The sequence below is a fragment of the Akebia trifoliata genome, chromosome 14, assembly GCF_017979445.1.
Source record: "Akebia trifoliata isolate Shusen 1 chromosome 14, ASM1797944v1, whole genome shotgun sequence".
Classification (NCBI taxonomy): Eukaryota; Viridiplantae; Streptophyta; class Magnoliopsida; order Ranunculales; family Lardizabalaceae; genus Akebia; species Akebia trifoliata.
In genome coordinates this window covers 5,587,767-5,614,039 of record NC_141388.1, presented here as the reverse complement: position 1 = coordinate 5,614,039, position 26,273 = coordinate 5,587,767, and the positions used below count along the sequence as shown (strand labels likewise).

The following is a 26,273-nucleotide window of genomic DNA, read 5'->3' as shown; positions in this document are numbered from 1 at the left end:
CTCATATTTCTCTTTATAATAAATCAATTAATGAATTTAATCAAACGTATAAGATATAAGAATAAATGAACATCAAATATTTAGACTCTTGACCTTCCTTGTTTAATATTTTCTTGAAGTGCAATGATTTTTTGACTCCTCCCTCTGAAATGCCCCTATCACAGAATCGTAGATCAGTTGTATTAGGATACAAATAATCATAAATCTTTTTTTTGTGTATCCTAAGGTAACTAATCTATGGTCCTGTGATGGGGGCATAATGGGGGTGGGGGGAGGTGATATTATCACGACTCTTTCTTGAAAGAACTACCTTATAAAGAGATTTAATACAAGTAAAAGAGAAAAGAAATAAGAGCAGAGTAAGAGATAAGCTGTGAATGTAGATTTCAGGTGATGGAGAAGTAATTGTTGCTTAAGATAATTGGATCAGAAAGCAAAAGAAAAGAGAGAGTATATTCTCCAGTGGCAGACAACGAATATACGATGACAATAAGCTCGACCAAGTTCAGTCGTGGTCCAAACCATCTCAACTTTCTTTGATTAAAATTTCATACGACCCTAACTCTATTTGGATCCTCCATTGTTTTTTTAGGCTACCATTAGAGGCGCCCACCATTGGAAAAGCACATGATCCACACAAAAACCAATGATTGAAAGTTATACATATTCCAATAATACCTATTTCATTGATACTCATCTTGAGGATAAATGATCATCGTCATTGGATTTTGTGTTTACATCGTTAGGATCATGTGTTTTATGATGAGTCGTTTTCCATGGATCATCGAAACTTTGTTTTAAGGGTCGAGGGCTCATGAAAAAATACAAGACCGCAACTATTTCCGTGAAATCCAATTGTTGTAGTTTATATTCAAGGTATTCATAAACCTCACTCGTTGGATTTCATTTTTACATAATCAAGATCATTTTATCACATCATCGAATCTTCCACCCATTTAGATTCCTCACAAGAATATTGTTTTAGGTTGTCACCTAACAATAAAAACTTTTCAACCAGAATTTCAAATGAGAATTGAGAAAATAGAGATTTTGTTCAATCTACCTCATCTAACTTTATCTATTCAAATAGAAATATTTGGAGAAAAAAAAAATTGAAAAAAGTAAAAGTAAAAGTAAAAGTAAATTGACTTTGGAAATATTGAAAAATTTATTATGTGCCATACATGGTGTTGTCGATATTATTATGTGTAAGAACCTCCAGACAAAATTCTCCGTTTTCGAATTTACCAGTACAATCAATGTTCTATGATGAGATCCAAACAAGTCAATTGGGATAATTTGGTTTTCTTTCAGTAGTGGTGGGGCTTAACATCCTTCCATTTTGTCTCCCACCTTTTCTTAAAAACAAAATTTATTTCTTTTGATGTTGATATCTCTTTTGCCTATAGCCATTGCTTTTCTAATAGCAAAAGGAATAATGTCATGTCTTCCTTAATCCCCTTTTTAGCCCAAGTTCCCTATTGAATGAATCCCCTTATGTCGGGGTGATTCTATAGTCCCTAGATACGATTAATTGTCGATGCAGACATCGCTTTGAGGGTTGGTGTTGTTGTAGTGGAGACGAGGCCCCACCATCACTTACTTGAAATTTACAAGGAAAAAAAGAAAAGAAGAAGATTGGTTAAGAGAAACGATAATCTCTCTCCCTCTCTCTCTTTGAATCCACCTTTACTTGTTTGGCACACTTGTTTTTTTTTTTTTACTTGTCTCTTTATATCATTTCACATCCTATGCTCTTTTCTTAATTCTTATCATTCTAAAACTTTATAGGCTTGTATGTATAGATTTAGGCTACGTTTGGTAATACTTTTGAAGTCTGGAAATTAGAAATCAAATTTCAGAAGTTTCATCTAACATCCCCCACCACTGATTTAAAACTTCTAAATTTCAATTCTAACGTTTGAAATCTGAAACGAAACAAACGAAAATAAAAGCTTGTGAAGTCTGAAGTTTAAAGGTGGACCACCTCCATTCAGACTTCAAAAGTGTTACTAAACACACACTTAGATATCTCAGCTTCTTGTGGAAGTTATGGTTGTTGTTTAAGAAAAATTAATTGTGTGATCTCTATTCAAGATCATGTAAATTATTTAATGTCAAGGTATGATCATTTAGCTTTATTAAACAAATCAAAGTTATTAATGGATTTATTTTATTGATGGGATCCAAGTGAATAGCTATAATGAAGTGCATGTTTGGGTTGGACATGGTCCATTTTAGTGATTTTGTGTTCTTCGATTTTGTCTTCTTCCTCAACGAGTAATAAACTACCAAAAATGGAAAAGAGGGCAAATTATAAACCTTTTTAGCTCTCCACACGGGTCCCCGAGGTCTGATTCTTGCCTCTATAATTTATACATTTTGCGGGTAGAAATCTATACATGATGTTTCCACTAGTCTATGATTGTTGAGCAAGATTCATTTTTTATTTTGTGGTTTTAATCTTCGCAAAGAGAATTTAAGATTCTTTGGATCAGATTATATCTCATTCTAAATTCTAATGGTGTGCTTTGCTCACCCTCTAAGTCATAGAAATGGTGACGAAATTGTTCTCTATTTAGTAACTCTGGTTTTACTCTATACTTAATAACATGAGATTTCTACTTGGGCAAGGGATCTTCATATGTACACCTTAAAATCGGCTCAAGAATAAGTTAGCATGATCTCTCTTGTTAGATAACTCGTGCGACGTGTATTCCAAGGTGATGTGTGTATGATTTAGAATTTTTTTTTTACTTCTTTGCAATCTTATAATATTATTCTATTTTACCATTATAATCATTTCATTGTATAAGAATCCATGTAATAGAAAAGTATTAGAAAATTATTTTTAATAAACTTAAAAATAGTTTTTAAAGTAATATATCATTAGGATCCTTGTTGGACCTAGTTCTTAATAGGGGTGTAACATGGTTCGATTTGATTTGGATTGAGGTCAAATTAGAATTGAACTAACATAGGTCAGTTCCACTAAATAAGAATCAAAACCAAATCAAATTCCATTGGAACCAAACAATCCAAACCGAACTAAAGTAAATTTGGTTAAGTTTGGTTTTACGGATTGTCAATATTCTATAAATTGTAAATAATATTTTTTAATGAAAAAACAAACACATAATAAACATAAAATTTCATACAAAAATTACTAATCTATCCATAAAAACATTAGTTTATCCACAAAAAAACTAATCTATATCCTAACTCTTAAAGTAATTTATAATTATTATTATTTACATATATATATATATATATTGCATTGGGGTTCGGTTCTATACAAACTTGATCCGAGAGCTGAACCAAATTGATCGATTCTCCATTTTTGTAATCCGGAACCAAATCACAACTTGGTCCAAATTGAGCCAAACCATTCCAAAGCTATCGATTTGGTTCGATACTCAGTTGAACCGGACCAAGTTGCATCCCTAGTTCTTAGTCAAGTCAAGGGACATTAAATTATATTTAACTCTTTTTTATTTGGATCCAAACCACTAAAGTTGATTTTTGGATTTTTGGATCAAATTCAACTCATTTTATGTCTTAGAGGTTGGAAAAAAAAATATACTAATTTTCTAGAGATTGGAATAAGTTTTGATAAGGATATACATATATATTTGTAATAGAGGTATCCAGGCATTTTAGAGCACTCGACTAATCTTCAAGGCACGTAAAGTCCACTCTTCCCACAAGCACTAGGTAATTTATAGGATAAATCCCTAATGGTGGCCCTAAGGTGGGGATTCATCCCTGAGAGTAGTCCCTAAGGTGGGATTCGAACTCAGGACCTTCCCTTCCTGAGCTGTGGTCTTGGCCATCTCACCAACCCTTAAATGCCTCACATCAACCGTTGTGAAACCTTTATAAGAAAAGAAATTGATTTGTTATCCTTTGGTTAGGATTTTGTTGTGGGAATTTTACCTAGTAAGTAAAATGGGCCCAGGCTTAATTTAAGGCCGATAAATTCAATGGACCGGATCTTGGGCTTAGTTGATAGTTTTTGGACTTCATATATAGTGGTATGACCCACTAAATTTAGATCGACAGGTGGGTTCAAGTGTTTGGGCCTGTCTGAGTTTAGGGCTTTCTAGGGTTTAGGATATAGTTTAGGGCATGGGTGCATGGATCCTAAAGCGGACTTAGATGTAGATAAGCATGGCCCAATCTCAGACGGACCCATCGTCCCATGATGCATGAAACGAATTCCTCCTAAAAGAAAGTCCCATGGTGACACAAAAGCCCACCTTCCATCCAAACTTGATTCAATCAACCACCTAATTTTCTCAAATCGCCCCCTCTCATCTTCTTATTCTCCACTACCTCTCTCTTGGTATTTTTTCCACATTTACTATTGTACAAAAGGGGGTGATTTGGGAAAAAATAAAATTAGATGGGGTAATTTGATAATAAATTGAGGGCGCGTGGGGCAAACCCTGGTTAGTCTTTGAAAGGAGAATATAAAACTGGTACCTTGGCTTGGGATCTTTCTTTAGTGAGAAAATATTTTCTCACAAAGAACAATTCCTTTAAAAAATTGAATGAGAATAATATATTTTTTTCTTGGAAAAAATTGTTTTTCCTTGGGTCTGATTATCCAATTAAGAATAAATTATTTTTCAACATTACCCTAATAAGTTTAACACGGTACATCATGTAGTGTAAATGTCTTGTATTCTATTGGTTGTACAAACTATTACGAAAAAGGACAATTATGTAATATTTTCTTAAGAGTTTTCTATTGAAAAATGATGAAATGACATTTAAATTGACATCATTTCACACATTGCCGATGTGGATGTGTGGACAAAATCACATAGCTTTTCATCAAGATACAAGTAAGAAGCATTTATGATTTTGTGCACACCAATGTATGAAACGATGTCAATTTCAATATACATCTCTTTCCTATTTTTGAAGATTTCTATTTTTGGGGTAATCGATGCATTTTACCAACTCCCAATTTTGTAAATAGAAATCTAAGATTGCAAAACATAAGAGAAATAGTGATTATTATTGATCTGATCCGTGGACGTAGACACACTGTCGAAGATATTTTCCTCTTTGATGTTTTGTTTTCTTCACAACCCCATAAATCGGAAGAGAAATATTGTTTGATGGATGGCTTCTATAGTTGAGTCGGCATTAGTTGAGAGCCAAGTGCGTTGTATATGAAGTGATTAGACGGCCCATAGATTGAAAGACTTTGAGCAACTAACACATCTTATCTTATCCTTGGAGGAGGAAATTAAAACATAAAAGATTCGTAATTAATACAGGCGATTGGGTACACGGCTGATGTGGCAAGGACACACAACCACACATTTTTTTCTTGTGTATCCCAATGAAAATGATATATGGGTCTGTGCCCTTGCCACATCAGCCACATATCAAAATCGCATGCATTTATCATTATTCAACATAAAAAAAGGCAACAACTTGCAACTCAGTAGTAACTACTGTTATTGATGTAAAGGACTTGTCCATTTTAGTTTGGCTTTATCAAATGTGAGATTCAAAAATGCATCAAAAGATATGGACTTATCACATGAAACTCCATACCACCATAAATACCAAGTTGCGCCCACTGATATGAATCCATGAAAGAAAATAAAACAAAATAAGACTATTTTGTTTCAATTATGGTGACCTCATTTTCTCTTTTGAAGTATTTAAAATAAGTGGAAAATTTCAAAAAGGAAGTTATCATTATCGTCTTCGATGCTCAATCGAATATTATTCTTCGATTCGGTATCATTTGAAGAAGTGTATTTTATGCTAATATCTACTCTTATTGTAGGAACTTAGGTTGCACCGCGTATCGATCCTTCCACTCTGCTTGATTTATTCTGGATCATCGTGGGTTGCTTTCTTGCAAAAACTATGACGGTCAAGTCAATCACCTATCCAACAGTGAATTAAGTTTCTTTCGTGAAATTTTGCATATCTTTTTCTTGTCCCCTTTCCTATTGTTTTCACAAGGACATATTGATTGATGTTAGAGAAAATTACTTAGGAGATCTTAAGAGGGACATTTCGGAATCACCCCAATCTTAATTTTTCCACGATAACTTGATGGTCTATTTAGTAAATTTTTTTTTTCTTAATAATTCATAACCCTCATTTTAATTAATGATATTGATTATTTTAATTATCAAAAGTAACGATTCAAATCATTGAGATCAACATATATACAAACTATCAAGATGAACATTTTACAATCATTGAGATAAAAAATGTAAATAGTTAGTCTCAATGATAAGAGTATGAATCATCAAGACTGACATTTAAATTGTTCAGATTATGATTGTCGATGTTGACATTTAAATGTAGATCATCAAGATCCACAATTCAAAATATCAACAATTCGAGGCAAAGACCACTAAGAAAGGGAGATTTTAACTAATTGGATTGTTAAGATACTGCTCCAAAACTCAAGATTCACTTACAAAGATGTCCCTTCCGCAACATCTATTAAGTAATTTTCCTTGATTATCCCTTGCAACATGGTTAATTAAATCCTAAGCTCGTGATATTTAAACTTTCTTGTTAAAAAATCAAAATAATTGTTAGATTGGAGTAACAAAATATAATTAAATCAATGATTTTTTCTTCAAACATGAAAAATTATCATATCTAGAGATTAGAAGTCACCAATCAAATTCAATATTTATTTATAAAAACACCAAAAGCCCATCAAGAGAGCCCATTCTACTGAGAGTTGCTTGACCGGCTGTAACCAATTACCCCACGTAGCAGACAATTGGCTATAGACGATTTTCCCTCCATGTGTTTAACCCATAAACTCTTACCTAAATCCTCATAGAGTCATCTTAGAATGACTGCGCAGGAAACTGTGTTCAACACTTAGCTGACGTGGAAGTGTGCATGGAACCATAAATTCTTTTCATAACTGGTATGAATGATTTAGGATTATTGTTATTATTATTTTTTTAAGACTACAAATTTGTACCTCGAAGCATCGAACCAAACCACAACAAAGGCACTGAAAAGTGAAATAGTTGCCAATGAGATAAAAAATCTCCATATAAATTTCCATTATATCCTCCAAATACATAATAAACAAACAAAACTAACTTAGTAGGATATCAAATATTACAAAGGGCCTTGAACTCAACTCATGGCATCCAAAAACATAATATGATGCCATAGGGACGTAGAGGACAAAATTCTATGAACCCTAAAAAAACAAAGTAAGTTAACGAATGTGGGTTTTTACCGTTAGATCTTAATTTTAAAATTGGAAGTTTTATAGGCGTTAAGTAACCATCAATTTTCACAATCTTGAATCAAACCCAAAAAATATTATTTTTAAAATTTTTTCTTGGATCTGAGTTTCTCCATGAAATCTAGACGTCTTTGGTGTTAGGATTGCCAATTTGGTAACCATTTGAGCTCAATGACACTAAGTAAGATTTTAATCTTTCTAAGTTGGTAAGAAAAGTGTTTTTCTAAACAAAATAACTACTTTAATGTGACTAAGATCATTAAACTTACAAGAAATATAATTCATGATGGACACCTCCCCTGTTTCAAAATAAATAAAAATAGCAGAATCGAAATTTTAGTAGAAAATTCGAATAAAACATCCGTGTAAACTAAAGATTACCTCAAGAGGGAGAGAGAGAGAATTGAATTTGGGATTATTTTATTTCTTTATGAGATCTTACTGTATAGTGTGGTTCTCTTATTATGCTAATCTTGGAACCCAAATTTCTCCCAAATGGTGTCTCTCATCCTACTCAAGTCCCTCCCTTTCAGAGTCCTCCCCATCCCTTCCTGAACAGAGAACGAAGAGATTCCTTTCCTCCTCAATTGCTTCGCTAGGTACTCGTGTGGAGGAATCCTTCTATAATCCTTACCATCCTCATCTTCATTCTCATCGATCTCTCTCCTTCTATTGCCCTTGTAATCCTCTTTAAGTATCTTTGACCAATTGGGAATGTTTACAGGCAGAGAAGACTTGGCACTTTTCACTATCCCTGTCACTCGTCTCAACCATTTTCGTCTGTTTCTCCGAGATTCGAGAACTGGGTATCGATATCTTAACTTCAGATGAGACAACATAATTCGAATTCCACACATCAGCTTCATCGAATTCGAAGATAATTTCTGAATTAAAGGAGTTGTCTCTCTCTTCGGATAGAAATCGAAAATTGGGTTTTGCGAGATATTCATTACTGGAGGCCATTAATGGAGAAGAATCGAACTCTATAAGTTGTTCTGTTGTTTTTTTTTACTCTGTTTCTCTGCTACTTTATATAGGCAAAGATTTTAAAAACCGGACCCAACCGACAGTCCAACCGGGTTTGACTGACGAATATTGGTCTCATTTGGAGAGAACCCATATGTAATTTGGAACTTTCGGTTTTTCTGGTTCAATAGGTCAACCCTTCAAACATTGGTTCTTGTGAAACCATTGCGAAAATGACGTTCTTTAAGACTTAAGCGTGTTTCATATCCAACTAGAGAGTCCGAAATTTCAAGCCCAAAGTTTTATTGTCATTCTGTCAACAAATGACAACATAAACCTTACAAGGAAGATGTGGATGTAATTGAGACCAGAAAACGTAAGTGAAGTTAATTTAGAGAACTTTTATTGTCACTCCAACTTTTATTAAGAGCACCCCAATTTGTTATCAACAAAGAATTAATAGATATTTTCCAATGACTCGTGATGAATGCACACAATAAATCATACGTGATCTGTCCATGATTGATGTGATAAGAGCATGTAACCATAGATCTTTTCTTCGGAATACACAAGGACAAAGATTTGTAATTCTATGCCCTTGTCACATTTGTCGCGTACAAACCGTGTATGATTTACCATATGCATTCATCATTATTTTTTTTATACATGTGCAACTTATGTTTGAATTCTAGTTGGTATATTATTCATTTTAATTCCCAAAACATATTTTCTACGGAATTTGTCTCTTTTATAATCAGTGAACTCGTTGATAAATTATCGAGATCGTGAAAAATTTTAAAGTGACTTTTATTATAAGCAAGATTGGTGGAGCCTTAACCCATATTGAAAAGGTGGGTTGTACTTAGACACGCATCATATATCCTTATCGAGCATAAGTTGAATAATTCCTAACTTAGTCCTAACATGGGTTGTCCTAACTTGTAGCATTTCACTCCAAGATATTTTTATTTAAAGCTTTTAAAGAGACAAACCACCGAGAAGTGGATAATTCGATTTGGTAAAGAAAACATACAGATGAACACACAATTTAGATACAAATTAAAATAATGAAAGGATAATTCATGAATAAGGCTAATCCCCATTACTAATAACAGTTATAAATGAAGACTATATTGTAATTTAACAATATAAAATTTTGATACAAAACCATATACTTAACTAGATGTGTTAATCAATATGCAAAAAATTGGAACATAGGGACTAGGTAGGGCACAATTAAACCCTAACTCGGTCTAGGCCTAGCAGATTAGCGAGCCCAAGTGATACCCTTTTTTACGCGAGAAGTACTACAAAGTCTTTGCTAGTGTAGACCTCAAATCTAAATGTATTTTTTTATTTTATAAGGCATGGTATCTCACATCCATTTTGGGATGAAACTAACTCCTATATATGGTCGCACACTCAGACACCACGAAAATTTCCCATGTATAATAAGGAAAACCAGGAGACCACCCAGTTTTGAATTAGTGTAAGATATTTTTTCACTTATAATCTCTCGCGGCTAAAAGTTGGTGGCATGATCAAATTGTCAATCTACAACTCTGTAACCTTTATGATTGTGCTTCGACGATCAAATCAATAAAAATAAAAAAATCGAATTGTAAAGATTTTGTTAGAATGGCATACCTTTGGACAAATAATATTCCTTTCTACGTATGCATATATGGTGGTTCATGAACTCAAAACAAATCTCAAGTTTGAACATTGTAGAAAAAAAAAATTCTAATGATTGTTCCTTTGGTCTCGATCATAAGCCAAAGGACAATGTTGAGATATGAGGGCTGATTGTATCATATTATCATTCTATTCTTGCAAATAATGACCAGATATAGTGATAAAAATATGTAGAACGTGCCCATGCCAACCTCGTCAATCATCAATGTAATGTCAACCTGGCGGACCCACTGACGTACCTTCCCTTAGCAGTCATATGGGATCATTTTATTTTTCAAAGAAGCCTAAGAATGGAAGGAACCCTCATCTAACCCCATGGCAACTACCACATATGGGATGACATACTAACACAATCAACCCGCTGGAGTGGAGTTGGAGCTCCACTGTCCCGCTTGTAATATGTCACAAGTTTCACACCATGGTTTTAAAATTCACTTTGACGTCTTGTCTTGTCTTGTCTTGTCTATGAAAGAGACCGAATAATCTCGGATGAGTTTTTTGATATGTTTGAGTTGTCTCATTCAACTATGAGACAAATGAATTATGATTTTAAAACTCATTTTGACATCTTATCTCGTCTATGATCGAGACCAAGTTGTCTCGAAGGAGTTTTCCGATACATTTGAGTCGTTGTGTTCAACAATGAGACAAATGAAAAATGATTTTAAAACTTGCTTTGACGTCTTGTCTCATCCATGAACAAGATTGAGTCATCTCAAACGAGTTTTCTGATATGTTTGAGTCGTCTTATTAAACAGTGAGATAAATGAATCATGATTTTAAATCTTGTTTGATACGTTTGACTTGAATATCCATCTTGTTGGTGGACGATATCGAGACAAATCAGACGCGTTATTTTAGTCTCAGACGAGATTTAAACCCATACTTCACACCCCCACCCCAAACTCCCAAAATTGGCGAAGTTGCACATCTCACCAGATTGATCATGACCAGGCCTCGAATATTGACTGTTTTGATTATGTTGCTCAGACCACCGTGTGCAAACTCATGCTAACATTCTGAATTGGGTACCTATATCGCTAGGACACTCATTTCAATTGTTGAGCAATTCTTGCTACTTTCACCTTCAACCCAACTCCAAACTCCATGTTCCAAGAAGGCTTCTAATTCATTATGGATAATTAGAAGAAGGCTGGTCAGTAATTTGATAGTAAATATTGTTTATATATATGCATTTCACATATAGAAGTCATAATAGATTAGTAATTGGTCCGTTAATTAAAAGTACGGATTTGCTATTAAGGAATGATGGTATAGAGTTCAATTTAATAGATTATAAAGGTCTATTGAACAAATTTACATGAGCCCAAATCATGTTTAGTGTATATCATTAATTGATGAACATCATATCTTATGATCTAAGCCTAACACACTCCTATTATCCCAAATTTTGACCCAACACATTTAAAAAAACAGTTGGAGTGGCAACAAAAGCTCATTATTTTTTTGTGCTAGATTTCTATTTTTTGGTTTATGGGAACTTATCGTAATTATTAACAACTACTGAATGACTATTATAATGTTTTGCAAAGTTGAGATTATACTAATGTTTAATGAGTATGTGGGGATAAATAATTTAAAAAATCGGTTTGTAATAAGTAAAATCTGGGGTGACAATTGCAGCTCTCTTGATAAATGAACTATTGTATGGTATACTTCACAGTGATTGTTTGCTCATAGTCCAACACTGTTTTGACATGTGCCGCTAATGACATAAATAATAATAATAGAATATATTTTCTCTCTCCTATCCATAGTTTTTTAAAAAAATTGATATTTCCTGACAAGTTATTTAAAAAACTATTATTCATCTTTGTATTTTAATTTTAAATTTAAATGCTCAGTAACCGTCCATTTTCAACACAATTGATGAAATTCGAAAAAAAAAAAATTCATTTTTTTATAATGAATTTTCCCATGAAATCTAAAAGGCTGTGGTGTTCCATTGCCAATAGGATCATTCATGTGAATGGCACAATTCCTTTTTATTTGAAATCTAAAAATTAAGATTTCTACGCTATGGATATGCAGGTAGGAGAGAGAAATTTCTTTTTTATTACTAACATCATCAACGCCACATGTCAAATATGTGTTGGGCTACCATAAACAATCACTCGTACACTTCAGGTGCATCTGTAACTCAAAAATTCAAAAAAAACCCAAGCAACAAAATCTTAATTGTGCATTTTAAAAAATCAACTTACTATGAAATTTCATTTGACACTGAGATGACGTGCAGGAGTACAAAACCATAGATACTATTCCTCGAGATACAATGACAAGCTCTCACACTGAATTCCCTATCGCGACACTCGTGATTTTCTCTTCGCCTCTCTCCTGAACCCTAACCCTAACTCTTAAATTCATTTCATAACTAGTTTGATCAGTTTAGGATTATTATTATTTAAAAAAGACTACAAACTTGTACCTCGAACTAAACCACAACAAAGGCACTGAAAAGTGGAACAGTTGCCAATGAGATAAAAAATCTCTATGTAAATTTCCATTATGTCCTCTAAATAACACAATAAACAAACAAAAGAGTAAGGCTAGCGCCTTAATTACTAACTTAATAGAATTTCAAAAATTAGAAAGGGCCTTGAACTCACCTCGTGGCATCCAAAACATAATTTGGTGCCATAGGGATGTAGAGGACAAAATTCTATGAACTCCCCCCCCCCCCCCCCCCCCCAAAAAAAAAAAAAAAAAAACACTAAGTTAACAAACGTTATTTTTTACTGTTAGATCTTAATTTTAAAATTGGAAGCTCAATTGGCGTTTAGTAGTCATCAATTTTCAAAATCTTGAATCAAGCCCAAAAAATATTATCTTTTAAATTTTTTCTTGGATCTGAGTTTCTCCGTGAAATCTAGAGGTCTGTGGTGTTGGATTGCCAATTTGGTAATCCATCTGATCTCAATGACACACGTAAGATTTCTAATCTTTCTAAGTTAGTAAGAAAAGTGTTTTTCTAAACAAAATAACCACTTCATTATGACTAAGATCATTAAACTTACAAGAAATATAATTCAAGATGGACACCTCCCTGTTTCAAAATAAATAAAAATAACAGAATCGAAATTTTAGTAGAAAATTCGAATAAACATCCGTGTAAACTAAAGATTATCTCAAGGGGGAGAGAGAGAGAATTGAATTTGGGATTATTTTATTTCTCTATGAGTTCTCACTGTATAGTGTGTTTCTCTTATTATGCTAATCTTGGAACCCAAATTTCTCCCAAATGGTGTCTCTCATCCTACTCAAGTCCCTCCCTTTCAGAGTCCTCCCCATCCCTTCCTGAACAAAGAACGAAGAGATTCCTTTCCTTCTCAATTGCTTCGCTAGGTACTGGTGTGGAGGAATCCTTCTATTATCCTTACCATCCTCATCTTCATTCTCATCGTTCTCTCTCCTTCTATTCCCGCTGTAATCCTCTCTAAGTAGCTTCGACCAATCGGGAATGTTTACAGGCGGAGAAGACTTGGCACTTTCACTATCCCAGTCACTCGTCTCAAACATTTTCGTCTGCTTCTTCCAGATTCGACAATTGGGTATCGATTTCGTAACTTCAGATGAGGCAACATAATTCGAATTCCACACATCAGCTTCATCGAATTCGAAGACAATTTCTGAATTAAAGGAATTCTCTCTCTCTTCAGATAGAAATCGAAAATTGGGTTTTGCGAGACATTCATTACTGGAGGCCATTAATGTAGAAGAATCGAACTTTATAAGTTGTTCTGTTTTGTTTTTCCTCTGTTTCTCTGCTACTTTATAGAGGCAAGTATTTTAAAAACCGGACCCAACCGACGGTCCAACCGGGTTTGACCGGCTAATATCGGTCTCATTTGCAGAGAACCCATATGTAATTTGAAACCCTCGGTTTTTCTGGTTCAATAGGTCTACCCTTCAAAGCGTTGGTCCTTAGACAATTCTTAAGAACTTTAAGCATGTTTGAAATCCACTGGAAAGTCCAAAATTTCAAACCCAAAGTTTTACGGTCATCATGTCAACAAATGACAACATAAACCTTACGAGGAAAATGTGGATGTAATTGAGACGAGAAAACGTGAGTGATGTTAATTTAGAGAACTTCTATTGTCACACCAACTTCTATGAACAAATAATTAATGGATATTTCCCAATGAGTCATGGTGAATGCAAGCGATAAATCATACGTGATCTGTTCATAATTGATGTGGCAAAGGCACATAACCATAGATCTTTTCTTCAGGATACACAAGGACAAAGATTTACACTTTTGTGCCCTTGCCACATCAACCACGTATAAACCTAGTATGATTTACCGCATGCATTCATCATTTTTATTTTTTCAATACATGTGTAACTTATGTTCAAATTCTAGTTCGGTACATTATTCATTTTAATTCCCAAAACATATTTTCTACGGAGTTTGATAATAATAATAATAACAATCCTAAACCAATCATACTAGTTATGAAAAGAATTTAAGGGTTGAGGTTTGGGAGAGAGGCGAAGAGAACACCGCAAGCGCCGCGAGAGGGAATTCAGTGTGATCGCTTATCATTTTATAGAGTTAGGGTTTTGATGAAAATGCACAATAGTGATGCTAGAGTGACTACAATGGAAAATGTGTTCGACACAAAGCTGACATGGAGTTGTATCTCGAGGAATAATATCTATGGTTTTGTACACATGCACACCATCTCAATGTCAAATGAAGTTTCATAGTAAGTCATTTTTTTCAAATGCACAATTAAGATTTTGTCGCTTGAGTTTTCTGTGCATTTTTTAGTCACAGATGCACTTGAAGTGTATGAGTGATTGTTTGTCGCAGCCCTACACATATTTGACATGTGGCACTGATGATGTTAGTAATAAAAAATAAATTTCTCTCTCCGACCTGCACATTCATTATGTAGAAATCTTAATTTTTAGATTTCAAATAAAAATGAATTGTGTCATCCACATGAATGATCATATTAGCAATGGAACACCACAACCTTTTAGATTTCATAGGAAAATTCATTGTAAAAAATGTTTTTCGAATTTCATCAATTGTATTGAAAATGGATAGTTACTGAGCATTTAAATTTAAAATTAAAATACAAAGATGAAAAATAATTTTTAAAATTTTTTTAAATAACTTATCAAGAAATTTCATTTTTTTTAAAACTATGCTTAAGAGAGAGAAAATATATTCTATTATTATTTATGTCATCAGCAGCACATGTCAAAACAGTGTTGGACTATGAGCAAACAATTACTATAATAGCTCATTTATCAAGAGAGCTGCTATTGTCACCCCAGATTTTACTTATTGCAAACCAATTTTTTAAATTATTTAACACCCACATACTCATTAAACATTAGTATATAATCTCAACTTTGCAAAACATTATAATAGTCGTTCAGTAGTTGTTAATAATTATGATTAGTCTCATATTAAATCCCATAAACCCAAAAAATAGAAATCTAGCACACAAAAAAATTAATGAGCTTCTATTGCCACCCCAAATGTTTTTTTAATTGTGTTCGGTCAAAATTTGGGACAATGGGAGTATGTTAGGCTTAGATCATAAGATATGATGTTCATATTTACTAAACGTGATTTGGGCTCATGTAAATTTGTTCAATAGACCTTTATAATCTACTAAATTGAACTCTATACAAATCCGTACTCTTAAGTAAAGGACCAATTACTAATCTATTATGACTTCCATATGTGAAATGCATATATATAAACAGTATTTACCATCAAATTACTGACTAGCCTTCTTCTAATTATCCATAATGAATTAGAGGCCTTCTTGGAACATGGAGTTTGGAGTTTGGTTGAAGGTGAGAGTAACAAGAATTGCTCAACAACTAAAATGAATGTCCTAGCAATGTAGGTACCCAATATAGAATGTCAGCATGAGTTTGCACATGGTGCTCTGAGTAGCATAGTCAAAAGGGTTAATATTGGAGGACTGGTCATGGTCAATTGGGTGAGATTTGCAACTTCGCCAGTTTTGAGAGGTGGGGGATGGGGGTGAAGCATGGTTTTTTAAATCTCGTCTGAGACTGAAACAACTCGTCTGATCTGTCTTAGTATCATTCACCAACGAGATGTATATTCAAGACAAACGTATCAGATGAGATTTAAAACCATGATTTATTTATCTCATTGTTCAATGAGACGACTCAAACGTTTTGGAAAACTCATTTGATATTCCTTGATCTCATTCATGGACAAGACAAGACATCAAAACGAGTTTTAAAACTATGGTTCATTTGTCTTATTGTTGAAGAAGACGACTCAAATGTATCGGAAAACTCATTTGAAACGACTCGGTCTCGTTCATGGACGAGACGACTTGGTCTTGTTCATGGATGAGACAAGATGTCAAAATGAGTTTTAAAATTATAGATCATTTGTCTCATTGTTGAACAAGATGACTCAAACATATCGAAAAACTCATCCAAGATGACTCGGTCTCATTCATGAACGAGATGAGACAAGAAGTCAAAATGAATTTTAAAACCATGGTGTGAAACTTGTGACATATTACAATCGGAACAGTGGAGCTCCAACTCCACTCTAGGGGGTTGATTGTGTTGCTATGTCATCCCATATGTTTTAGTTGCCATGAGGGTTAGGGAAGGTTTCTTTGAAAAATAAAATGGTCCCATATGACTGCTAAGGGAAGGTTTGGCGGTGGACCTGCCAAGTTGACACCACATTGATGATTGACGAGAATGGCATGGGCACGTGCTACATATTTTTATCACTATATCTGTCATTATTTGCAAGAATAGAATGTTAATATAATACAATCAGCCCTCATATCTCAACATTCTTCTTTGGCTTATGATAGAGACGCAAGTAACAATCTTTATTTATTTTATTTTTTATTTCTACAATGTTCAAACTTGAGATTTGTTTCAGGTTCATGAACCATCATATATGCATATGTAGAAAGGATATTATATGTCCAAAGGTATGCTATTTTAACAAAATCTCTATAATACAATTTTTTATTGATTAAATCGTCAAAGCACAATCATAAAGGTTACAAAGTTTTAGATTGACAATTTGATCATGCCACCAACTTTTAGTCGCGAGAGATTAAAAGTGGAAAATATCTTACACCCAGTTCAAAACTGGGTGCTCTCCTGATTTTCCCTATTGTACATGGGAAATTTTCGTGATGTCTGAGCATGCGACCATATATAGGGACTAATTTTATCCCAAAAGGAATGTGAGATACCATGCCTTATAATAATATAAAAAAACATTTAGATTTGAGGCCTACACAAGCAAAGACTTTGTTGTGCTTCTCACGTAAAAAAGGGTATCACTTGGGCTCGCTAATCTACTAGGCCTAGACCGAGTTAGGGTTTACCTAGTCCCTATGTTCCAATTTTTTGCATATAGATTAACATGTCTAGTTAAGTATATGGTTTTGTATCAAAATTTTATATTGTTAAATAACAATATAACCTTAATTTATAACTGGTATTAGTAATGGGGATTGGCCTTATTCATGAATTATACTATCATTATTTTAATTTGAATCTAAATTGTGGGTTCATATGTATGTTTTCTTGACCAAATTGAATTATCGGTGGTTTGTCTCTTAAAAAAGCTTAAATAAAAGTATCTTGGAGTGAAATGCTACAAGTTAGAACAACCCATGTTAGGACAAAGTTAGGAATTATTCGACTTATGCTTGGTAAGGTTATATACATGTCTAAGTACAACCCATTTTTTCAATATGGGTTAAGGCTCTACCAAGCCTGCTAATAATAAAAGTCACTTTAAAATTATTTATGATGTCGATAATATATCAACAAGTTCACTGATTATATTATTATTATTATTATTTAAAAAAGATTACAAATTTGTACCTTGAACTGAACTACAACAAAGGCATTGAAAAGTGGAACAATTGCCAATGAGATAAAAAAATCTCTATGTAAATTTCCGTTATCTTCTCCAAATAACATAATAAACAAACAAAAGAGTAAGGCTAGCGCCTTAATTACTAACTTCAAAGGATTTCAAGTATTACAAAAGGCCTTGAACTCACCTCGTGGCATCCAAAAAACATAATCTGATGCCATAGGGACGTAGAGGACAAAATTCTATGAACCCTAAAAAAAAATAAGTTAACGAACATTATTTTTTACCGTTAGATCTTAATTTTAAAATTTGAAGTTCGGTAGGCATTTAGTAGCCATCAATTTTCAAAATCTTGAATCAAGCCTAAAAAATAATATTTTTTAAATTATTTCTTGGATATGAGTTTCTTTATAAAATCTAGAGGTATGTGGTGTTAAATTGCCAATTTGGTAATTCATTTGAGTTCAATGACACTAAGTGTGTGTTTGATAACACTTTTTAAGTCTGAATGGAGGTGGTCCACCTTTAAAATTCAAATTTTAGAAGTTTTATTTCCGTTTATTTTTGTTCAAATTTCAGATTTCAAAATCAAAATTCAAAAGTTTTGAACCAATGATAGAGGGATGCTGGACGAAACTTTTGAAATCTAATTTTTTTTTTATTCCTAGAATACCTTTATCAAAATTATGATTTCTATCACTTATCCTTTCTTTATATGAACCCTAAAACCCTTATTTTTAACTTGTCTACCTCTTGTTCCTCTATAACTGTGTTATCAAAGTTTCTTTCCTTTAATTCGTTTCGTGTTCGAAAGTCCTATATTTTTATACGAACCTTAAAATCTTATATTTTTCAACTAGAAAATGAATAATTGTTTATTGTTTAAGTATTACCTTGTTAAGATATAATTTCTCAAGTATGAATTCAAATTGAAAACAATAATTTTGAAGTGTTTAATGTGTTAGAAATTAAAATTAAATGTATTGATAATTTTATTATTAGAATTACAAAAGAGTAATATTGTCAAAATGACCATTATATTTTAAAGTTTTATTTGTAATAAAAAACTTTTAAAAATGATAAAGAAATAACTTTTTTAAAATAATATTTCAGATCTTAAATTTTAGATTCTAGAATTCAAAAAATAGACTTCAGACTTCAGAAGTGTTACAAACATATCCTGAGTAAAATTTCTAATCTTTCTAAGTTAGTAAGAAAAGTGCTTTTCTAAACAAAATAACTACTACATTATGACTAAGACCATTAAACTTACAAGAAATATAATTCAAGATGGACACCTCCCCTGTTTCAAAATAAATAAAAAGAACAGAATCGAAATTTTAGTAGAAAATTCGAATAAAACATCCGTGTAAACTAAAGATTATCTCAAGGGGGGGAGAGAGAGAGAATTGAATTTGGGATTATTTTATTTCTCTCTGAGTTCTCACTGTATAGTGTGTTTCTCTTATTATGCTAATCTTGGAACCCCAATTTCTCCCAAATGGCGTCTCTCATCCTACTCAAGTCCCTCCCTTTCAGAGTCCTCCCCATCCCTTCCTGAACAGAGAACGAAGCGATTCCTTTCCTCCTCAATTGCTTCGCTAGGTACTCGTGTGGAGGAATCCTTCTATTATCCTTACCATCCTCATCTTCATTCTCATCGTTCTCTCTCCTTCTATTCCCCTTGTAATCCTCTCTAAGTATCTTCGACCAATCGGGAATGTTTACAGGCGGAGAAGACTTGGCATTTTCACCATCGCAGTCACTCGTCTCAACCATTTTCCTCTGTTTCTTCGAGATTCGAGAACTGGGTACCGATTTCTTAACTTCAGATGAGGCAACATAATTCGAATTCCACAAATCAGCTTCATCGAATTCGAAGTCAATTTCTGAATTAAAGGAGTTGTCTCTCTCTTCAGATAGAAATCGAAAATTGGGTTTTGCGAGATATTCATTACTGGAGGCCATTAATGGAGAAGAATCGAACTCTATAAGTTGTTCTGTTTTTTCTTTTCTTTTTTTCTTTCTCTGTTTCTCTGCTACTTTATATAGGCAAAGATTTAGAAACCGGACCCAACCGACGGTCCAAACCGAGTTGACTGGCCAATATCGGTCTCATTTGCAGAGAACCCATTTGTAATTTGGAACCGTCGGTTTTTCTGGTTCAATAGGTCAACCCTTCAAACCGTTGGTTCTTATGAATCCACTGCGAAGATGAAAGACAATTCTTTAAAACTTAAGCGTGTTTGGTATCCACTTGGAAAGTCTAAAATTTCAAGCCCAAAGTTTTATTGTCATTATGTCAACAAATGACAACATAAACCTTACGAGGAAAATGTGAATGTAATTGAGACGAGAAAACGTGAATGATGTTAATTTAAAGAACTTCTATTGTCACACCAACTTTTATTAAGAGCACCCCTATTCGTTATCGACAAGTAATTAATGGATATTTTCCAATGAGTCATGATGAATGCACACGGTAAATCATATGTGATTTGTCTATCATTGATGTGGCAATGGCACATAACCATAGATCTTTTCTTCAGAGTACACAAGGTCAAAGATTTGAGTTCTATGCCCTTGCCACATCAACCTCATATAAACCTAGTATGATTTATCACGTGTATTAATCATTATTTTTTTTCAATACATGTGCAACTTATGTTCGAATTCTAGTTCGATATATTATTCATTTTAATTGCCAAAACATATTTTCTAAGGAGTTTGTCATTTTTATAATCAGTGAACTTGTTGATATATTATCGAGATCGTAGATAATTTTAAATTGACTTCAATTATTAGCAGGCTTGGTGGAGCCTTAACCCATACTGAAAAAATGGGTTGTACTTAGACATGCATATAACCTTACCAAGCTTAAGTCAAATAATTCCTAACTTAGTCCTAACGTTGGTTGTCCTAACTTGTAGCATTTCACTCCAAGATACTTTTATTTAAGGCTTTTTAAGAGACAAACCACCAAGAAACATGCCGATGAACACATAATTTATATACAAATTAAAATAATGATAGGATAATTCATGAATAAGGCTAATCCCCATTACTAATAACAGTTATAAATGAAGGCTATATTGTAATTTAACAATATAAAATTTTGATACAAAACCATATACTTAACTAGACGCGTTAATCTATATGCAAAAAATTGGAACATAGGGAATAGGTAGGGCACAATTAAACCCTAACTCGGTCTAGGCCTAGTAGATTAGCGAGCCCGAGTGATACCCTTTTTTACACGAGAAGCACAACAAAGTCTTTGCTTGTGTAGACCTCAAATTTAAATGTATTTTTTTATTATAAGGCATGGTATCTCACATCCCTTTTGAGATGAAACTAGTCCCTATGCATGGTCACATGCTCAAATACTATGAAAATTTCCCATGTACAATAGGAAAAATCAGGAAACCACTCAGTTTTGAACTAGGTGTAAGATATTTTCCACTTTTAATCTCTCACAGTTAAAAGGTGGTGGCATGATCAAATTGTCAATCTACAACTCTTTAACCTTTATGGTTGTGTTTCGATGATCAAATCAACAAAAAAAAATTGTATCGTAAATATTTTGTTAGAATGGTATACGTTTGGACAGATAATATTCGTTTCTACTTATGCATATATGGTGGTTCATGAACCCCAAACAAATCTCAAGTTTGAACATTGTAGAAAGAAAAAAAAAATCTAATGATTGTTACTTTGGTCTCTATCAAAGCCTAAGGATAATGTTGAGATATGAGAGGGCTGATTGTATCATATTAACATTCTATTCTTGCAAATAATGACTAGAAATAGTGATAAAAATCTGTAGAACGTGCCCATGCCATCCTCGTCAATCATCAATGTGGTGTCAACCTGGCGGACCCACCAACGAACCTTCCTTTAGCAATCATATGGGACCAGTTTATTTTCCAAAGAAGCCAAAGAATGGAAGGAACCCTCCACTAAGCCTCATGGCAACTACAACATATGGGATGACATACCAACACAATCAACCCCCTAGAGTGGAGTTGGAGCTCCACTGTTCCGATTGTAATATATCACAAGTTTCACACCATGATTTTAAAACTCATTTTGACATCTCGTCCATGAATGAGACCGAGTCATCTCGGATGAGTTTTCTGATATGTTTGAGTCACCTCGTTCAACAATGAGACAAATGGACTATGATTTTAAAACTCATTTTGACATCTTATCTCGTCCATGAACGAGACTGAGTCGTCTCAAACTAGTTTTCCGACACGTTTGAATCATCTTGTTCAACAATGAGACAAATGAACCATGGTTTTAATGTCTCGTCCATGAACAAGATAGAGGCATCCCAAATGAGTTTTTCGATACGTTTGAGTTGTCTCGTTGAACAATGAGATAAATGATTCATGGTTTTTAATCACATCTGATACGTTTCATTTGAATATCCATCTCGTTGGTGGATGATACAGAGATAGATCGGACGAGTTGTTTCGGTCTTAGACGAGATTTAAAGCCATGCTTCACCCCCACCCCCAACCCCACCCCAAACTCCCAAAACCGCCGAAGTTGCAAATCTCACCAGATTGACCATGACCAGGCTTCAAATATTGACCATTTTGACTACGCTACTTAAACCACCGTGTGCAAACTCATGCTGACATTCTGTATTGGGTACCTATATCGCTTGGACATTCATTTCAGTTGTTGGGCAATTCTTGCTACTTTCACCTTCAACCCAACTCCAAACTCCATGTTCCGAGAAGGCTTCTAACTCATTATGGATAATTAGAAGAAGAGTAGTCAGTAATTTGATAGTAAATATTGTTTATATATATGCATTTCACATAAAGAAGTCATAATAGATTAGTAATTGGTCCGTTAGTTAAGAGTAGGGATTTGCTATTAAGGAATGATGGTATAGAGTTCAATTTAATAGATTATAAAGGTCTATTGAACAAATTTACATGAGCCCAAACCACGTTTAGTGTATATCATTAATTGATGAACATCATATCTTATGATCTGTGCCTGGCACACTCCTATCATCCCAAATTTTGACCCAACACAATTAAGAAAACAGTTGGGGTGGCAATAGAAGCTCATATTTTTTTTGGTGCTAGATTTCTATTTTTAGGGCTTATAGGATTTAATATGAGACTAATCATAATTGTTAATGACTATCGAACAACTATTATAATGTTTTGCAAAGTTGAGATTATACTAATGTTTAATGAGTATGTGGGTGATAAATAATTTAAAAAATTGGTTTGTAATAAGTAAAATCTGGGGTGGCAATAGCAGCTCTCTTGATAAATGAGGTATTATATGGTACACTTCACAGTGATTGTTTGCTCATAGATCAACACTATTTTGACATGTGCCACTGATGATGTAAATAATAATAGAATATATTTTCTCTCTCTTGTTCATAATTTTAAAAAAAAAATGAAATTTCCTTATAAATTATTTTAAAAAAGAAAAAAAAAATTTAAGTTAATTTTCATCTTTGTATTTTAATTTTAATTTTAATTTGAGTGTTCAATAGCCATTCATTTTCAACACAATTGATAATGTTTGAAAAATATTTTATTTTTTATTTTTTTACTATAAGTTTTTCTATGAAATCTAGAAAGTCGTGGTATTCCATTGCAAATATGATCAGTCATGTGGATTGTACAATTCTTTTTTATTTGAAATCTAAAAATTAAGATTTCTAAACTATGGATGTGCGACAAGAGAGAGAATTTTTTTTCTTATTATTACAGTCATCAGCACCACATGTCAAATGGGTGTTGGGCTGCGACAAACAATCACTCATACACTTCATGTGCATTTGTGACGCAAAAATGCACAGAAAACTCAAGTTACAAATTCTTTCTTTGAGTCATACTGGGGTGACACAAAGGGAGACACAAGAGTGACAAAAACTCATGGTGTCGTACACAACATCATAAATGTTTTTCAGCGAGATACGAGTAAAAAACATCTATGGTTATCAGCGAGATACGAGTAAAAAGCATCTATGGTTATGTGTGCGTCATCGTATCATTTTTGTCACCTTCGTGTCTCCGTTTGTGTCATTCTAGTATTTTTCAAATCTTAATTGTATATTTTAAAAAAATGACTTACCATGGAACTTCATTTGACACTGAGATGACGTGCAGGTGTACGAAACCATAGATACCATCCCTTTAGATACAACTCCATGTCAGTTCAGTGTCGAACACATTTTCTATCGTAGTCACTTTAGCATCACTGTTGTGCAATTTCATCAAAACCCTAGTTCTATAAAATGACAAGCTCGCACACTGAATTCCCTCTCGCGGCGCTCGCGGTGTTCTCTTCGTCTTTCTTCCGAACCCTAACCCTAACCCTAACCAGCATCGAAACCCTAAATTAGCTTGTGTAGCCATGCCGCCTAAGTTTGACCCATCCCAGGTGGTAGACGTCTACGTGCGAGTCACTGGTGGTGAGGTTGGCGCGGCGAGTTCACTCGCCCCAAAGATCGGTCCACTCGGTCTCTCTCCCAAGAAGATTGGAGAAGACATCGCGAAAGAGACTGCCAAGGATTGGAAGGGTCTTCGTGTGACAGTGAAACTCACTGTGCAGAACCGACAGGCTAAGGTCTCGGTCGTGCCTTCTGCGGCGGCTCTAGTCATCAAAGCTCTCAAAGAACCAGAGAGAGATCGAAAGAAGACTAAGAACATCAAGCACACAGGAAACATTTCTCTTGATGATGTGATCGAGATCGCTAAGGTTATGAGGCCTCGATCGATGGCTAAGGAGTTGAGCGGAACTGTGAAGGAGATCCTTGGCACATGCGTCTCTGTTGGATGTACGGTTGATGGAAAGGATCCCAAGGATCTGCAACAGGAGATCAGCGATGGAGATGTAGAGATCCCACAAGATTGAGTATTTTTGGTAAGGGATTCTGCTTTTGTTTATTATATTACCTGAATTTCTTTTTCTGTTTTGGATTTGGATGTAGGAACTTTTGGCTCTTTTTAACATTTTAATGTATAATCTACATTATGAGAACTTGAATGAAATTCGGGAAGAAATTTGGAAATTTTTTTCTAGATCGTGTTGGGGTTTTGGACAATATCGCAGAGCATAGCTTCGATCATTAATTTGATTTTTTATCAAATTGTCTAGACTGTTAGTTTATTATGCGATGCTTTCTCTTGTTAATTGATTAGCATTAGTAGCTGATTGATTTAATATAATTTTAATTTTTGTGTGTGTGTGTGTGTGTAGTGAATTCCTATCCCTTGATAAGGCTTTTATTGAATCTTTTATGCTTCTTGAACAGATTATTTTTGGACATTTTATTGGTTCTTTTTTAGAGAAACAATATGATCATTTTTATACATTTATGAGTCATGCAATGAAACTATGAGAGAGTGATTGAACCAAGATTATAGCAAAATTAAATGTATCAGAGTACCAATTTTGTTTTATGCTAGATAGATCAAACTTCTAAGAACAATAGTTTTAATAGACAAATGATAGTGAAGTATAGATGGAAGAAGGAGAATCTTTATATAATTTTTATGGATTTAGAGAAAGTAGGAGATAAGGGACTTACATTGAGCTTGGATCGAGAGAAATGGAGAGATGAGGAGAGAAAATACATGAGTTTCTATCATTTTCTCTTGTTTGGATGGTTAAGTTGTGAGAGAAAAAACAGTGAGTTTTCTTTCTCTCCATAAGTGGAGAGAAATCCTTTTAAAATATTTTATAATTCCAACTCCACCCCTAGATCTCTTTTAAGACATTTTAAAATTCTAAAGTTGTCCCAATTTCTCTCTAGTCAATCCAAAAATGATAGAAAGAAATTGAGTTTCTCTTCTCTCAACCCAAACAAAGTGTTAGAGAGTTAATTTGATGGGTATTGGGAAAAACAAAAGTCTTGAATTAATATATGGACATGTAGACATGTATGAAAGGGCTAAGAATATCATGAGAGAAAATGGAAATGAAACGAACGAGTTCCCAGCTATAATCAGTTTACGTTAGGGATTAGGTAGTGGTTTTGAGTTTGTATTTGATTGTATTAGTTATATATGAAGTAATTGTTCATATTCAAGAGCATGTACTTCAATTTACGTAGTATTACTTAGTGGGATTAGAGGAGTCAACACAAAATTAGAACTATGGAGAGAGGTGTTGGAGTCCCCAGGGGCTTCAAAATAAGTATAACCAAGAAAAGGAATGTCCAGTAAGAATTGATGGTCTAGAAATATTTCAAAACGATCACTTTTGTTATCTTTACATAGAGATGAAACGATTGAGGAAGATGGTGACCGTATGAACTAAACTTGATGGATAAAGTGGAGGTACACTTCTGAATTGTCATGTGAGACTCGCATGCCAATTAAATTGAAACGAAAGTTCTATAAGATAGCAGTAAAACCGGTTATTGCTTTATGGAGCATATTGTTAGTCAAAGTGGATTATAAATGAACTTGT

The 26,273-nt window shown here is 33.8% G+C and overlaps 2 protein-coding genes and 2 pseudogenes across 2 annotated transcripts; 1 reads left to right on the top strand and 3 right to left on the bottom strand.

Moving 5' to 3' along the window:
- Window positions 1–7,109: 7,109 nt before the first annotated feature.
- LOC147385786 (protein S40-4-like) lies at window positions 7,110–8,439 on the bottom strand (annotated as a pseudogene).
- Window positions 8,440–13,156: 4,717 nt separating this feature from the next.
- LOC147385785 (protein S40-4-like) lies at window positions 13,157–13,651 on the bottom strand. The gene has a single exon (XM_086423187.1). The coding sequence runs from the start codon at window positions 13,649–13,651 to the stop codon at window positions 13,157–13,159; it is 495 nt and encodes a 164-aa protein (XP_086279313.1).
- Window positions 13,652–18,964: 5,313 nt separating this feature from the next.
- LOC147385784 (protein S40-4 pseudogene) lies at window positions 18,965–19,873 on the bottom strand (annotated as a pseudogene).
- A 4,237-nt stretch (window positions 19,874–24,110) lies between these two features.
- On the top strand, window positions 24,111–24,870 carry LOC147385783 (large ribosomal subunit protein uL11). The gene has a single exon (XM_086423926.1). The coding sequence runs from the start codon at window positions 24,213–24,215 to the stop codon at window positions 24,711–24,713; it is 501 nt and encodes a 166-aa protein (XP_086280052.1). The 5' UTR covers window positions 24,111–24,212; the 3' UTR covers window positions 24,714–24,870.
- Window positions 24,871–26,273: the final 1,403 nt, after the last annotated feature.

Excerpts from the sequence above, each read along its gene's own strand:
- LOC147385783 (XM_086423926.1), top strand. The coding sequence starts at position 24,213 with ATGCCGCCTAAGTTTGACCCATCCCAGGTGGTAGACGTCTACGTGCGA.
- LOC147385785 (XM_086423187.1), bottom strand. The coding sequence starts at position 13,651 with ATGGCCTCCAGTAATGAATGTCTCGCAAAACCCAATTTTCGATTTCTA.